This window comes from Mycteria americana, chromosome 5, assembly GCF_035582795.1.
Source record: "Mycteria americana isolate JAX WOST 10 ecotype Jacksonville Zoo and Gardens chromosome 5, USCA_MyAme_1.0, whole genome shotgun sequence".
In the NCBI taxonomy this organism is placed as follows: Eukaryota; Metazoa; Chordata; class Aves; order Ciconiiformes; family Ciconiidae; genus Mycteria; species Mycteria americana.
In genome coordinates, this window is record NC_134369.1 from 10,880,077 (window position 1) to 10,896,994 (window position 16,918).

At 36.5% G+C, this 16,918-nt stretch overlaps 1 protein-coding gene across 5 annotated transcripts in view; it reads right to left on the reverse strand.

Annotated features, from left to right (window-relative positions):
- BMAL1 (basic helix-loop-helix ARNT like 1) overlaps positions 1 to 16,918 on the reverse strand; it is a 53,742-nt gene that overhangs the window by 10,795 nt on the left and 26,029 nt on the right. For 3 of the 5 annotated variants that reach the window (XM_075502097.1, XM_075502095.1, XM_075502096.1), the window contains 11 exons: positions 16,362 to 16,489; positions 15,489 to 15,636; positions 12,407 to 12,427; positions 11,352 to 11,390; positions 10,970 to 11,011; positions 9,807 to 9,964; positions 8,285 to 8,364; positions 7,111 to 7,203; positions 6,084 to 6,201; positions 3,385 to 3,534; positions 1,766 to 2,012 (listed from right to left, as the gene is read on the reverse strand). In XM_075502097.1, coding sequence (XP_075358212.1) covers positions 1,766 to 2,012; positions 3,385 to 3,534; positions 6,084 to 6,201; positions 7,111 to 7,203; positions 8,285 to 8,364; positions 9,807 to 9,964; positions 10,970 to 11,011; positions 11,352 to 11,390; positions 12,407 to 12,427; positions 15,489 to 15,628 — 1,088 coding nt within the window. In that variant the 5' untranslated portion in view covers positions 15,629 to 15,636; positions 16,362 to 16,489. Of the gene's footprint in view, positions 1 to 1,765; positions 2,013 to 3,384; positions 3,535 to 6,083; positions 6,202 to 7,110; positions 7,204 to 8,284; positions 8,365 to 9,806; positions 9,965 to 10,969; positions 11,012 to 11,351; positions 11,391 to 12,406; positions 12,428 to 14,118; positions 14,196 to 15,488; positions 15,637 to 16,361; positions 16,490 to 16,918 lie in introns of those variants that run through there. The other 2 variants (XM_075502098.1, XM_075502099.1) reach the window with 2 other exon arrangements.

The window sequence follows — 16,918 nt, forward strand, 5'->3', positions numbered from 1 at the left end:
GTTCTTCTCCAGGGACCATGCAACCCATAAGGACAAAAAGTTAGGGTCACAGAGAGTTTCAGAAGTGTTTCTTTCCTGGATTCCCTTGGGCAAATGGTAAAGGAACCGTGCAAGTTGATATATATATATATATATATATATATATAAAAAAATAAAAACACCCAACATAGAAATAAATTAATAGTTTTCAATTTTTTTACAAGTGCCTAAATATTCTCCAGTGGAAGCATGGATCATAGGATGCCAAGTTTATGCCTACAGATGAGGCTTACTTCTTAAAAATTCCCTTTCAAAGAGCTCTTTGAAGTAGTATACACATTCAAGGTCTGTAAACAACACAGCCGGAAAACAAATAAATAAGTGCATATGTGTTTAAATCCAATGGGTCAACATTTTTTGAGTCTTACTATTTTAGAAATACTTCAAAATTATCCATTGGGGAATACGTCTGATCTTTTGAAAATAAGACTCGTTCATAAACTACCATACTTTGGCATGACAGAATGGCACACTCCCTGAGCAACAAACAGAAAGGCTACGAACGCTCTCATAGCTCCCAGAGTGACCACCAGCTCTAAGCACCGCTGCAGAAGAGCTGGTGTTTCAAAAGCTTTCTATCAAATTAAAAACAAAAAACAAACAAACAAACAACCCAAACCCACGCACACCAAAACCCCCAAACCCAAAAAAATCCAACCACCTCACCCAAATAGATAACATTAAAAAGAGATTCTCCTTACGGCACTTCCTCTCAAGATTATCAGCTCTATTTCCTCTCAAAGTCCACTAAAAATCAGCTGACACACCCCTGAAACAAATTCCAGCAGGCAGATTCTGGCAGAGTTTGGAGCCTGAGCTTTTTTACACTGTAAGTAACTGAGCCTAAGCCACAGGCAACCTGAAACAGCCTCATCTCGGCAGTCTCAACCCATCTTGACAAGGAAGGGAAACAAACAAGCCCTCTCCAACCAATCCAACATAACCCCTCCATTAACATCCTTCGACCATCCTTTTTCCCTTGACGATACCAGTTATATTGAAGGAAGACCCAGGTCATGTGTCCCTGCTAATTAAGAAAATTCAAGCAATTTCTTTTGATAAAGATAAGAAGCAGCTTTTCAGATAATAAATAAAATTGATGCTTGAAAGAAGATATCACATTGGTACAAGGTCTCAAACCTGTTCCAAGAAGCAAAGCTTATGAAAAGCTAGCTTTCTTATAAATACAAAAGATCACATACAGAAGTATTATTTCAGCAGAATGTGTCCAAGTATATAGTTAAATAAATGTATATGCTATCAAAGTCTAATGCAGCCTATGCAATAGCTTAACTATGCAGTGTTTGCAAAAGTTTTCAAACAACAAAGAGGTAGTAATTACAAAGTCCAGTTTAAAAATAGGACAGCATATTCTTCTGAGAGAATCATATTCTCTGAGAGAACATCATATTCTTCTACATATTCACATTCCCTTAACAAATGGGCAGAAATGATCCCTGGATTATTCTGTCTAGTAAACCATATTTTTGGAATTTGTATTTATTCAGTATTATTAATTAAAAAAAAAAACACAACAAAAAACCCCACAGTAATGGCTTTGAGCTGGGTCTCAAAAACCAAAATAACTTGCAGTCAGGATTTAGTAAAATGCTGAAAAGAACAGTCATTTATTTTTTCAACAGTATGTACACTGCTTTAAGTAAAGCTGTCAATAAAGCAGTGTTGGACAGTGACTCATTGTAGAAATTATTACAAGTATTCTTACCTCTGATCTACAAAAACAAATTTCCCATCTATTGCATGTCGAGAAACATATTCTGTAGGTTTCACCCTGATCTCACCGTTGACTGGCTGTGGTACTACATGAGGATGCAGCCGTCCAATTGCAACTAGACAGCTTAAATTACAACCCTCGTTATCTGGTTCATTATCTTCATCTAGTCCCATTTTTGTTGGCGGCCAGCTTTTTAAATATCCTGTACTATGAATAGTGCAAAAGCTTTTGCGGTCAGCTGTAAAAAGAAAAAAAAAAAACAAAACACAAACACAAAAACCAAAAAAGCAGTTAGGTCATCGATATTGCTTTGCAGAACTTCCTCTCAGTTCTGCTAATAATGCATCTCCTCTCTTATCCAGGAAATATGGGATACTGTTCACTAAGGGATTTTTCAGCACTCCTGCCTCAGTGCAGCTAATCTGAGATAGTTTATTAAAACATTTATCTCTGCAAAACCATTGTTTATACTTAAACACCACAAAGTTCAGACCAAGGTCACTTTTGATAATCTTTAAGTAGAAATTGCATCACATTTTATTTTTCAGCAAAGGATGCAAATAACCTAAAGGATTGTTCAAAGAAATTAGTATATTAATAAACAAGATGCCTTTTTCAACTTAACATGAAGCTCCTACAAAAACCAGGAACAATTTGTTTGGCAGAATATACACTGTTTGGGGTGTACAGGGGATAGGTGTACATAGGGGTGAGGATGAGGATTCACAATGACAGGTAATACCGTTGGTATCTGAAAGGAGAACTCATATTCCTTGGCACTTAGCAGGCCTTAAAACTGAGAGGAAGAAGACTTGCATAGAGAGGCAGAGCAAAAGGCTCATGCCTAACTGCACAAACTGGTTTCCTCAGGGATGAGCACTAAAGCATGATCCTAGCAGGAAGTACTTGGGGAGCTACCACATCCAGAAACAAAACACTGAAGTTGCCTTCTGTTCTCTGGTTGACTCTTTCCACTAACTAATATCAAATGTATTATCCAAAGTACTCAAAGAAGAAGCTGTAAAATTTGAACTAATATATATTCCAACATGTCTAGAATAATACCCTGCAGAGGAAAAAAATATTACCAACTTTGATAATGTTATGACCAAATGCTTCTGGTGTAGAAATCCTACGTTTCCAGTACTCAGAATGTACCAAAACCACAGATGAACTCAGAATAAACTCATTTTTTAAGTTGGATATCCATCCAAATATCACTTGTCAAATATGGAGCAGAGAAAAAGAACGGGTAACAGCTCCCCTTTGTTGGAGACATTGGCTAGAAGGTCAAGACTGAATGTGATATGAGCAGTGTCTGAAGACGTTGCAATAATCACCCTAGAACTGTCAGCACAAACTGCCTGCAAAAATTTCAAGAAAGCAGAGAGGAGAATTTGGCTTTATATGCTAATACAATGTTGTAAGAGCTACAGGGGGGGAGGAGGAAGTATGAAGAGATAACAGACCTAGACATAGTTCAATATCTTAATAAGAAACATTGACAGTGTTCAATAAATGTACAAAATTTAGCCACTGCAAATGAGCAGCTGTATATAAAAAGCAGCCTGACAGCCATTACATTTGGTAATAAAATGCATAATTGTTACCTTTCTTCTTTGAACAGGTTGAAGGAAAATCCTTGTCTTCTACTTTCACTGAAGGTCTATTGCACTTCATCCTACAAAAGAAGGACCGTCTTGCTCCAGAACATAGTCGTGATGGCCCAGGTGTTATATCAGTTTTAACTGGAAGTCCAGCTGTAGCAAACAGAGGAAGTGAGGAAGCCTTCTTTGTCAGGTAAAAAGTTAACCATACAAATGATTACGTACAACCCAACTGTACGATGTTTCAACTTTGCTGGGACTTGCACGTTAGTCCTTTTATATCCTTCTTCAGAAGCAGAAGTCCTATTCTGGAGTTTTTTATATAAGTGAATACATGCAGGACCCAACTGACCATATCAACATTAGAATTTCTGATTACACTTTCTAAAGTGAAAACATTGACACAAGCTTGAGAACACAGGGCTCTAAACGCAAAGATTAGCAAAAGGTTGTAAAAATCCACAGGAGTTTTGCAATAAATGCTGCGATTTCTTTGAACACTAATCAATTGATTAAAAATACACAGAGATTATTTACATATAACCAGAGTAGTACTTCATACATATAGCCACTCAACAGGCCCCAGACCCTTCAGATTGGAAGGCTTTTCTATCACAACAGCCACCCAGAGAGCACATACGCATGCACAGAGCGGAAGAGGCCCAGTGACATTCCAGGTCCACCTCAACTGGTGTGTTCCTAAACATGAGATTTTTTCATTGTTCTAATGGAAGGGGGGAAAAAAGGTAGCACTGACCTACACAGGGACTACACAAATCCCCAAGATCTCCAGTTATGTGTAAGAAGTCTCTAGCCTCAAAGAAATAAGTGCATATGAACATGTCCTAACAATAAGTCCTGACCTTCAACGTATTCTTGCAGGAGATTCTTAGATTCTTTTCTGTGGAAAGTAACTGGAGAAACACAGTACCAAAACACACATCAACTCTGGGAGCCAACAGCAGAGTGCTGGTACAAACAGAGCTCCAGGAAGATGCCTGGCATGCATCAGGAGCACAGGTATCAGCAACGCCAGTGATGCAGCTGGAGCTCCAAGGGACAGTGCTCCAAGAGCTGATGCAAGATTTAAATCACATAGCAGCTTCTCCACAGCTTGCTATCCACTTCAACCATTTCTGCATGAGGATACATATAAACAAACAGCTATAAACATGTACAAAAAAAGCCTACAGGAGTATAGGCTTTTAACTTAAGGAGGAAAACAATGATGCCAATGTTTTAGTGGAAAGCGTGCCTCCCTTAAAACTAAAATTGAATGAGGTCACCTCAAGGAGGTCAGACTGTCATAGAATCATAGAACTGTTTAGGTTGGAAAAGACCTTTAAGGTCATCGAGTCCAACCATAAACCTAACACTGCCAAGTCCACCACTGCACCATGTCCCTAAGCACCACATCTGCACATCTTTTAAATACCTCCAAGGATGGTGACTCAACCACTTCCCTGGGCAGCCTGTTCCAATGCTTGACAACCCTTTTGGTGAAGAAATTTTTCCTAATATCTGGTCTAAACCTCCCCTGGCACACGTTGAGGCCGTTTCCTTTTGTCCTATCACTTGTTACTTGGGAGAAGAGACCAACCCCCACCTTGCTACAGCCTCCTTTCAGGTAGTTGTAGAGAGCGGTAAGTTCTCCCCTGAGCCTCTTTTTCTGTCCTGCACCACAGGCACTCTAAACTGCTGTTCAGTGGTAAGAGTACAACCTGTGCCCAAGTCACTCATGCCAACAACAAAAAAAATACATACATACATACTAGTACTCATAAGAATATGAGTCCTTGAAATGCTACCAATCCGTCTATCATAGCAGATGGGTAGACTGTAATTCATAGTATTTATTTTTGCCCTAACTTTGTCAGAGGCATACAAAAAAGGAGCTAGCACTGGATATACATGCTTGACAATCAGACAAAACCAGGAGCCAGAAAAACTTCATTTGATCCAGCTGGAGCCTCTAGGCTCACTGCCCTGGAATGATGTGTCTCAGCTTCAGTTTCTGAAGTTGAGCTGGTGGCTTCTTTGAGATGAGATCCTAGAGATTTCTGCTCCTGACAAGCATAAGACTTCATGACCTGGAAATCTGCAGTTGTAAGATACCATCTTCTACTTAAGCAATGCAGACTCCTGTTATGAGAGTGAATTAAACACCCACTCACCTCAAAAGCAGCACAGATACAGAACTACTTTAAAACACCAGAGTCAGAGCTAAGAGACATAGTAGGAAATGACTCCAAGGACCAGGTTAAAAACCTTGTAAGAGAAAGGCTAGGTCATTGATGGAAGTGGCAGAATAAACAAATAAATAAATAAATACCTCTATCTTGACTGACAGCTAAGGATAACAAAAATAATACTGAGTGTATTCTGACTGTTGAGAATGACATATTAGAACAAATGCTTCAATGGGAAAAATTAAATCTTTGATGCCTGGAAAAGATAGGATACCTCACAAGTGAAGCCAGTTAAACAAATGCATCTATAGTGCAGTGCATGCCAAACCTACTAGCTTCTACATTCAGGTATCCGGTTTGGTTTTTTTTTTCCTCCCCCTCTTTTTTTTTTTCCTTTAAGCTAAAACTTCCTTGGCATGACACACAATCCAAACAGCACCTCACACACACTCTTTCTATATTAGTCAAATATTCCAGCTACATGATACTTTTTCAAAAGGTGGTAATACTTACTTTTTGCATCTATAAGCCTTTCTCGTGGTGCAGTATCAGAAGAAGAGAGCTGCTCCTTCACTTTGGCAATGTCTTTAGGATGAAGATAATCAAATAAACTTTGACCAATCAAATCATTCTGTAGAGATTGAATATTCAGTCAAAAATTAAGATAATTGTTCGGTACCTTTTCCCAATTTTAGCATCCATTATAAACAATCCTTTTACATATAGGTCTAACCAAGGAACATCAAACATCTGAGATCCAGGATTTAACGGAAGGTACGTTTTCTCTGTATATTTTGAGGTTAGGACTACATTACATGATAATTTCTTCTGTTATTTTCAGTAAGAGTTTTGCAGAAATAGCATGCTCAATCCACCACCAAATATTCTGGTTTATCTTCAGTCTCACTTCACATGCTAGACATTTGAAGGAAAAATCATAATGGCAAATGTTCTCTTTCAATATTTACATGATGAGGAGGTATTTAGTATATACCTAACTAAAGGCTGGCTGAGGAAAACTTTTGAAACTAATACAGTTTTTAAATTTGGTAAGGAGGACAAATGACAGAAAGAATGAAGAATATAAGTTAAGCCTCATGTTAAGCATGTATTAAAACCCTGGCTTTGGTATAATTGCTTCCCAATTTCCATTAGTAAGTATGCTAGCAAAACCAGAACAGACAGAAAGAAAACAAAGTCGAAAAACTCACGTGACACTACCGGAAGAACCTTAGACTGATTTTTCAATATTTGCTTACACTCCCAACTAGATAACGCTTTTACAAGCCTGAGGGTAAATCCCTGATCAGAATGCATCAGTCAGTGAAGTAAAGTTAGTTCCTTTTGACCTCCTTAGTTTGAATGGAAACTAGAAACAATCTTCTCTAATGACATGGCAGAGAAAAGCTCTTTCTTTGCAATAAATCTCAGCTTTCAAGACAGACTAATCACATAAATACCCCTCCATATAAACATATAATCATAAAAAAAGCTTTCAGATCTTTTAAGGCCTAACATTACTTAAAATGGAAAAGAATACCTGACTGTAGTTGAGGATCTTGAAGACAGATTCTGAAACAAACAGTATCTTCCCTCTGTCACAGCCCACAACAAAAAGAAATCCATCTGCTGCCTAATTAGGGGGGTGAAGGGGGGGAAGTAAATCACTAAGTTATATGTAGAAACATAGAATTGTTTAGGTTGGAAAAGACCTTTAAGATCATTAAGTCCAAATCCTCATCCTCATTGCATCATTATAACATTTAAAAACACTTTGTGTACAGTAGAATTTCTACACTAGGAGAGCTGTCTTAACATTTAGAGATAACCGAGTCAACAGGCAAGATATGAAATTACAATAAAGGGTTTTTTTGCATCTGCAAACATTTTTGGCATCATTCTGGGCATCATGCCCAGAATTTAAAATCACTTGTATGGCAAGAGAGAATCCATATCTTGTCCAATAATATTATGATTATGTTTAATAATGCCTTCAAATTAAAATATTCTTTTAACTGTATTTATTCCATAGTTCCTCTTTTAGAAACCAAACGTAATCTGGATATTTATTTTATGTGCCTATAGGCAAGTAATTCCCATTTCAATAGCACTCTTTTTCAGTCCATACAAGCATGCAGGATTAGGCCCTAATTTTATAGCTTTAGAGTCACAATGCTGCAGAAATTAACTTCTGCATATGCTGCATCTGGACACTGCAGTGCTTCACAAATTACACAAGCTACTGGAAGAGCTTAACTATTGACAAGTGATACATACTCTCCACACTATAAAAGAAGTATACAGCAAGCAGCCAAACATACTAAGTCATGTTACATCAGTGACTGCAAAAAAAGGTGTTTGTTATATCATTATATACTGAAAATCACATCAAAGTAGCCCATGGCAGAAAGTCTGCAAGAAAAGTTTATGTAATTTTGGTTCATTCCATGAAATAACTGAAGATTCTGATGGTTACCATCAAAATATCAGAGTTTCCTCAGATCTCCCTCTTAAATCTTTCTGCTTAATTTAAGAGATGCTAGTCATTGTTAAAACCCATTGACTTTATGCAGTAGTCTTGCAGGTTACTACATTATCTCCCATAATCAGAACATACTTAAACTGAGATACAAGGCAGAAAAATACTGGTGTTTTGCTTTGGGAGAGTTACAGTCACAGCCATTAATCTCGCTTAATTAAAAGCTGAAACCTACCCTGAGAATAAGATGTTTTAATTCATCATCTGATAGAAAAGCAGGCTTATAGTTTGCTTCTGTATATGGGTTTGTAGCACCTAAAGAAAACAAACAAACAATCCCCATATCACAAACTTAACAATACACACTTAAAATGAGCAATTTTCCTTTGGCTCCTTCTTATACTGTTATTCATTGCAGGTGCTCTTTAAAGTGAAAGTTGCTTTTGGTTTTGTTTTACAATCAACATGAGCTCTGTTGCTATTAATTCAAAAAAAGGATGAAGCTTTTTTGCTAAAACACAAATACTGCATTACATAGTAATGCAAATTATATGCCTTCTGAGATAAAAAAAATATGTCGAGGAACACTTTTATAACCCAAATGCTGTGCTTGATTTATGGTCTGTTCTCAGAATTAGAAATGAAAAACAAGAGATTAAAGCATAAAAACCTTCAAACTATTTCTTCTCTTTCTAACTTAGTAAAACATGACAAGGTCATGTAAACAGATTGTCAGTTAGGAACTTACAAATCAGTTCTCTCATTCCATGCCAAAGACAAAAAACAACATTACAATGACATCTCACAATGCCAAAAGCCCAAAATTAGCAACAAATGAGGCAGCTATTTATTGAAGAGTAATTCTTCTCATTCTATTCCCTTCATGAAGACAAAAAAAGAGTCCAATTAGTAACCACTGAAGTGCTATGAAGTACTAACCTCATCAAATGACAGTGGGAGAAAAAGTTAAACCTTTCAAAAATACTAGGATAAGTATGATTGGAAGACACCAGGTCTCTTAGAAACTGGAACAGTGACTCTCTCTTTAAATTAGCTGCATCACTATCTTTTCTCAGGGGCATATTTCTTGAAGGCTTAAGCTTTCACCATCATCACTGATCGTACCCAAGCACTCATTCACTCTTATATGAAGCTTTAGGACATACAAGAACTTGCAACAACCCCAACTCTTCCAAACCCACGTTTCCTTTCAGGTGCTTGTAACAGAAACTGGTTAAAAAGACTCTCCATTCTTTCACACAGAGCTAAAGGTATGAACACAAAACCTCAGAAGCCCTGTAGGAATATTACTTTACACCTAAAGTCTAACCTCTCTATCCAACAAGTTTTGCACATTGCCTGCTCAAGAGCACAGCTCAGCGTTACACAAGGTTCAACTGCGCACTGCCACTTAAGGTCTTTGTTCCCTCCCCCCACCCGTCTCACTTCTGTCAAATCTAGTGATGGTAATCAATCAGGTCAGAGGATGGAAAATTACTCTTTTCTCACCCACAAATTTCCCAGTCAGATCAGGATACTGGACCATGAACCAGTAAGCTATAAATGAACGCGCAGCATCAAATGCTAGGAAAAGGGGAGAAGTGGGGAGAAGTCCTCTCAAAATGTGTTAACTTACTCCTTTTTGGCAAAAGGGCAAGAAAGGGAAAAAAACCCATGGCTTTGGGGAAACCCCATTTTGCCATCCTCCTCCAGTCCTGTCCTGTGTCATCCCCCCCCTCCACCCCCAATCAACTTACCACGTAATGTTTTCATATGCTGGACAGCCATTCTCAATACAGTGAGTTTATCTAGCTTTCGAGACATAGCGTTGCATGTTGGTACCAAAGATGCCAGTTCATCTATAAAACTGTTCATTTTATCTCTACGCCTTTTTTCAATTTGACTGTGAGCCTCCCTAAACAAATAAGGTAGTGAGGAAAAACAGAAAAAGCATGAGAAAATAAATCATATACTGGATTTTGGGTTTTTGTTTGTTTTTTTTTTTTTTTTTTTTTTTTTTTTTTAATAACAAAACCACAAAAATAACCTCCTCCTGATAATTAAGTTACCCTCTTATCCTCGTGAAAAGGACATCCACATACAGAATTCTTCAGACATTTTATGTTCATTATTTGGGCGAGTAACAGTTATAAGCAATAGACAAGGCTGCAGCACATGGCTCTAATTTACCAGAAAACACACATAATGTTGGCCATACAGTACACCAAATCCTCAGTTCTAAAACAATCCATCAAACAGCACAAAGTTATCTAGGGATTTCTACTGCTGCACAACACTTTGTTCTTAGCATGTACTCCTAAAACATAACTGGAATCATAAAGGTCACAGATAAGCAAATTCCAGTGTATATAAATATTGAATAAAGCATTCAATTAAGAATTTGTAATCAGTATACTATATGAATGTACTAAGTATTTAAAACTACCTTTTGCTGTGGCAATATAAGCCTTCCACTCATCCTACAGCTTTCCATTTGAAGTATTTGAGGTCTCTGAACTAAACTCTTCCTAACCAGGAAAAATGATGATAAACACTAAGTTATTTTATCTTGGTTTTATATTTTCCCATATTAAAGAGTCACTGTTAACGCTTTTACAACCCACTATGGAATTTGAAAGAAACAAGATTAAGAATGTAACATTATCAGAAACATTTACAGTGCAATTTCAACATTAATATTAACAGAAGTGACTAAAGCCAAATTACCTACCAAGTTCGCGTTTTCACAAAACTATATGCAATTTATACATGAAAAATGTGAACAGTGCAAAGATATGGGAAAATAAGAGGTCAAAGTTAGAAGAAAAAGATTTTTAGGATAAGAAACACATGTAAATATTTCATATATGGAAAGAGGCAAGAGATCAATTGTTTTCAATATATTTGTTTAGAGTATTACCTTGCATTTTTTATTCTGCCTTGTTGGTCTGTATACTCCAATCTGTTGAGAAATGGTATCACAAAGTTACAGTGTCGAAAACACTGGAAACAATTCTTTTAATGCATCTCACCTACTGATCCTCATTAAAATATTTTTTTTTTTAAATTTGAATATTTATTTAAGCTTTCTTCAGAAAATATCATTATTTATAATATCGTGGCTCAAAGTGTTGGGGTTTTTTGTTTGTCTGCTTTAATTTCTTCAACAATCTTAAGCCTTTGTCCCAGCAAAGAAACAATTTGGGACACCTGACCACAGTGACACTGAAAACAGATATCTACACACAGGATTCTATGTCAGTACTGTGGAACTAACATTTCAGTGACTGTATCAATAGTACCTTCCATGTTGGTCATCTTTATCTGTGTCCATACCTTCCCTGCAGAAACAGAATAAAGCAATATATCACAAGTTAAGCAGAATTAGCAAAACTGTTATCAAACTATCATAAAATTAGAACAAAGTATTCCTACCATCTTTAAATCTTAAATACAAAAATAAGAATATAAAAGAGTGAGAACCTGGAAGGACTAAAGAAGTTGTGTAGTTTTTGTAATATTAAAACATTTTCTTAAATTAGTTGTGTCTCCTTTGGAGGTAGCAAAATGGCACAGTTTGATGTGTTTGACAGTAAAACATGCTGCAGTTCAAAGACATCATCTGTTATAAAAATGTTTTTCAGTTAACTAGAGGGGAAAAAAAAAGGACATATCAAAGCAGATATTTTTTCATGCCTTCATCAGAAATAGGGCTACTAACTTGCATTTACTATAGTTAAAAGTTCAACCAGAGGCAGTTATCAAAGTACATAGCATAAAATTCACAAATTGTCCTGAATTACTTTGTGCAGATGCCTGTGTGTTCTAGACTTTAGTTTGCCTTATGGTAGTTGATTTTGGGGTAGGAGATGGTAATAATCTTGACCAACGAACCACTGGAAATAGCCAAGTGCATGGACAGAATGAGACACTGTATGAAACTAACCAGGCACATCTTAAATTAGTACAACTTTCAGTGTAGATACATGGCTTACTTTTGCCTCAAGATGAAAAAAAAAAGTAAGAAAGGAGGCATTAATAATAAAAAGGATACCCCTTATTACATTTTAATATTGTAACCATGTGTACAGAAATAATAAGAAGAAAGCGTGAAGTTTTCATAGCTGTATCTGGTGAAAAAAGTTGAATGCCTAAAGTTACAGCACTCTTAGACAAAAGAATTAGGAAAAAGAATACTTTGATATACATAAATCTGTGCTTAAATGTACACTCTTAAGCCTGGCTTATTCTGGTTTAATTTTTACCTGCAAATTTTAGGTAAAGGGGAGGGAAAGGCAAGGAAAAACACCAAGCATCTTTTTCAAGTGAAACTGATTATTGAAATATTTATACTTACTCAAAAGGAAAGCCATCAAGTCTGAAAAGAAAGAAAAATAAAGTACACCATATATAGGAAATAAGAATAATGTCTTACATTTTCTGTTGAAATTCTCAAGCTAATTTATATTCTATTTGAAATGAAAAGCACAATGAAAACAAGACAATAGCAGTGAACATATTCTAAGGAGACAAGCTTGTTCAAATTAATATACTTTCTGAAAGAGTAGTTCTACTTTTTAAGAAAAGATAACATAGTTCATTACACTTAATGTGAAAAACTAGTAAAACAACTAACCTAAATTATGTTATGCAAATCATTGAGACATTGTTTCCTCTTCAGAAATGAAAGAGCTGTGCTTTATGTGTGTTGCCCTTGTGGTTAGATAAATGGGATTTCAGAGGACTCTAAGGCCAGAAAATTAAAAAAAAAAAAAAAAAAAAACCTCAAGTTTCTCAGTTTTTGATTCTGCCCAGCAGGACAGATGAACATTTTCTTTTAGTCAGTACTAAAGTCCTGATTCTGAACTTTATCCAGACTTTATCATATCATAAGGAAATTAAACAGAATTTCTACATGCAAACTAACTGTTGGCATCACTTCAAGACGGTAAAGTGATCTGAAATACCACTGAGTTTTAACATGTTGAGAGGCTACACTTTATAAGAACCTTATGAAAAATCTTCTCTTATTAGCCATTAAGATACTAGTTATTCCTGTTCAACACGGGACATTAGCCTCCTTAAAAATAAACATGGTAGTCTTTCATATGCTATTCACTGCACTTTTAAATCAATTATCTTTGTGATTAGTTTTTAAAAGTTTGAATAATGCTAAAGGTTTTCTTCATCTCTCAATTTGCACATTTGAGTTATTGTCTTAGTAAGCAGCTCAAAGCAATTCTGATGCTCACAAAGAAATAGCATGCAGGTCTAGAACAGGACTTAAGAACAGAAAGGAGGCATCAGTTTTCCACTTGTGATGCCCGCTATAGCTACAGGATGCTTGTTGTGACAAAGTTCATTTGAGCCTTAGAAAAACCCAGAAACCAAAGTCTAAGAGGTACAAGGTAAGTTACAAATACTTCAGGATAGTTTGTTTTCTTATCATATATTATTTCAGTTGAAAACACTACTCCCAAGAGAAGAAATTAAGTGTTGAGACCTGTGCATGAAGTCTTGGATTCCAGCATTTGACTAAAACAGACCATAGTGGAGAACAGGCAACCTTTGCTGAAGTGACAGCAATAGGTTGGACAGGAATTTTCCTGGAGGAGTGGCAGGAGAAAGAATTGAAAAGAACCTGGTGTAGAGAGCTGAAAGCGCAGCTGATCAATATGCTTGCTTGTACTTGAGAAGTGAATGAAGAACTACACTAAAACAGTCAGGTTCTTCCTTCCTTATTCCCTGACTTCACTGGCAGATGAAACATAAAACCTGACACTCAGACAATTTATGTAAAAAAATAGTTAACAGTCAGCAAAAGCTGAGCAGTAGCATTTCTGAACAACATTTACTGATACATACATATAGGAGGGATCAAGGAAGTCTACCTTAAGTTCTATTTTAAAAAAGGAATATTTACTAGCCACCATTTCCCTTGCAACACAACATGAACCGTGGTATGATGACAGCTGTTATAACCTTATTTTACTTAGGATTCAAGGAAACAGTGTTTTCACATATTTAATAAAATGCACACACGACCTAAAGGGCAGAATTATAACTTACAAGAGCAAGCTGTCTTTTGGAAAAGAGGACTTGAGCAATGCTTCCTACCCAGAAGAATAAAGATGGAGAAATCCTTTCTAGAGAAGAGGAAGTTGGTAAGATTGAGGCTGTTCACTGAATTTTGTAGTAGTCAATTCACCTAGAGGGAGTCATGTACTTTCCAGGAAGACTAAATGCATATTAGAGAAGGTATATATGCCATATGTTTGTGGTCTTTAAACAGTGCTTAACGTTTTGCACATAAGTTCTCCTAAAAAGAAGTCCTATGAACAGGGAACCTAATTCTTAATTGTCATGCTCAGCATGGATTAAAAATTTTACCCCTCCCTGTAAAAAGAACTGCCAACAATCCAAAGGCCCACAATGATACAATTTGTGCTAAGTTATGTAAAAATGGACTACGTAGTTGTATTAATAATGGATGGGATCCATTCACAAGTTAGCCTGCAGCTAGACTTTGTAAAGTTACAATACATATGATGTTTTCACAGTGACTTGGAGTAAGTAGGTTGGTCTTGCTGTACCTAGTGCAGAAGACATTACATGTTCAGAAATCTGACAAACTTTACCACAACCTTCACTATTCTAAAGCAGAGTTGGTGTGATTTCTTTGTATTTCAAACACCTGCCCCAGGAGAGAAACTATGGCTTGGACAATGCTTCTGAGCACTGTTATTAGCAAGCTTCCCTTAAAGAGAAGCAGATTTCTTAAAACAAAACCACATTCTACCACTGACTGAGAAGAAACTATGTTTTTATTTTGTCAGGAATAATAGCCTACTGTCAAGAACCAACACAAGATTAAGTGAGTTGATTTAATGAAAGGCAGATCTACTGCTGCAAACCAGAGACTACTCAGATTCATATTCAACTGGGAGACCAAAATAGCTTCATCAGACAAAGGTTGGCAGCACACTGATAGGAAGTGACTAAAAAGGCAAAAAATAGGTGAGGAAAAGGAACTATTCCCAGTTTTGCTTCTGCTTTTTAATGAATTTATTATCTTCCCTCTCACTACTCAAACATTCTATTTCCTATGTAAATGGTCAATATAATCAACCTTCACACTGTATGTTTCATCAGTATTAATTTTTTTCCCCCTCATCAGCCAAAGGTTCCTTTCCTCAGCCTTACCGCATTTGATAGCCTTCAATTCTAGCTGCACCAAGATGAAGGCTTTATTTTTATTATTTAATAATGAACTTTCCTCTTAGTGCATAGTAGCTTTTTTCTTTATTAAAACCTTTACAACAGGTTGTTGAGAAAAGGTTATTTAAAAATTGCTATAAATATTTCTATCGTCTCCCCCATTGTATTGTTGTGTTACAACCTCTTTTTAGCACCGTTAAATCAAGAGAAATCCAACTTACTGATAATCAGTAGAGCTGCCCTTTCTTTTCCTATTACAATCCATTCCTGAAGTGCTAAGGGAACTGGAGATCAAGTCAGCAGGGTCTGGTGACATAAAGTCACTAATTGTAGAAGATATGTCCATCCTTTGGTCTGCCATTGGATTGTCTAACATTGGGGGGGGGGGGGGGGGGAACACAAAACCACACACACCAAAAAAACACTGTATTAATAGAAGCAGAAAGTTACATATTTTTAACCAAAATAACAAATCTCAAACTTAGTATTCTTAAAAATGGCAAAAATCACAATTCTATTATTTCCTTTTGTCATAAAACAGGTAATAGGCAATTTCTCCCTTTCCAGCTACTGGTGTATTGAATATTGCATACAAACCATGACCATTCTCAAAACACATTACTTAACACAATTTTTTTTAAAGAATTGTCAGTGATCTTTAACTAAACCAGGTTTACTCTTATGTCAACTGGCCAGCCAACTGCTTCCACCTAACATAAATAAAGGGTAAGTTCTGTCTTTCACTGACTGGGAACACTAGTTTTAGTGTGTGTCTCCATTTGAAGATCATATTACCAAAGTTTATAAGCTTCGAGAGTTCCAATTCCACCAAATTTCATGGAACAGAATTCAGACGATTTCCACAGAAAATCAGGTTAAACACCTCAACCACAGCAAACCTCACAAATAAAGAACTAATAACCCAATGATTGTCCAAGACGACTAAAGGTACAAACAAATCTAATTAGCTTTTTCATCCAAAACATACACATTTTAACCCTCTAGACTGCAAATAATTATATTGTTGGAAGAAACCCTGTGAAAAGCTTATTTATTACTAAATGGCATCAACTGTGAAACAGAACAGTTTTTACCTGAAAGCCTGTCTTGGAAGCCTAGATCAACCTGGGGAAAGATGATGATACTCAGCCTGAAGCAGTGAATCACCTTAAAACTCTTCCATGCCTCATATTCTGTTTGTTAGTCAAGTACTTCCAAAAACCTGAATGGGAAGAAAACCAGCAAGCTTAAAAAACACTTTCAGAACAAGTTTGTTTAGAATAATTGTTTTAGACACAGTTTACAACAGCAAATAGATGTTTCCTACTCAAGGACTGAATTTTAATTTCCTCATAAAGTATAGAAGCTTTATCCATCAAAGGGGTTACATGTTGGGATATGCATCTCCAATGGACCAAGCTTTGGAACAGAAGGAATCTCTTCAGCATCGCTTCGTTCTGGGCCCTGCTTATCATTCTTTGGTCTTTGCATAAAACCCCTCCGCTCACAAACAATGATCAGATCCGAACACATTTGTTGTCAGATGCTACCAGAATGAGTCAAACTGCTGGTACAGTGCAAAAGACAGACTTATCCCTTCACTCCTGGCTGCCTCACTTTTAAGGTGGACATAGCAGTGAAACAGTTTGGG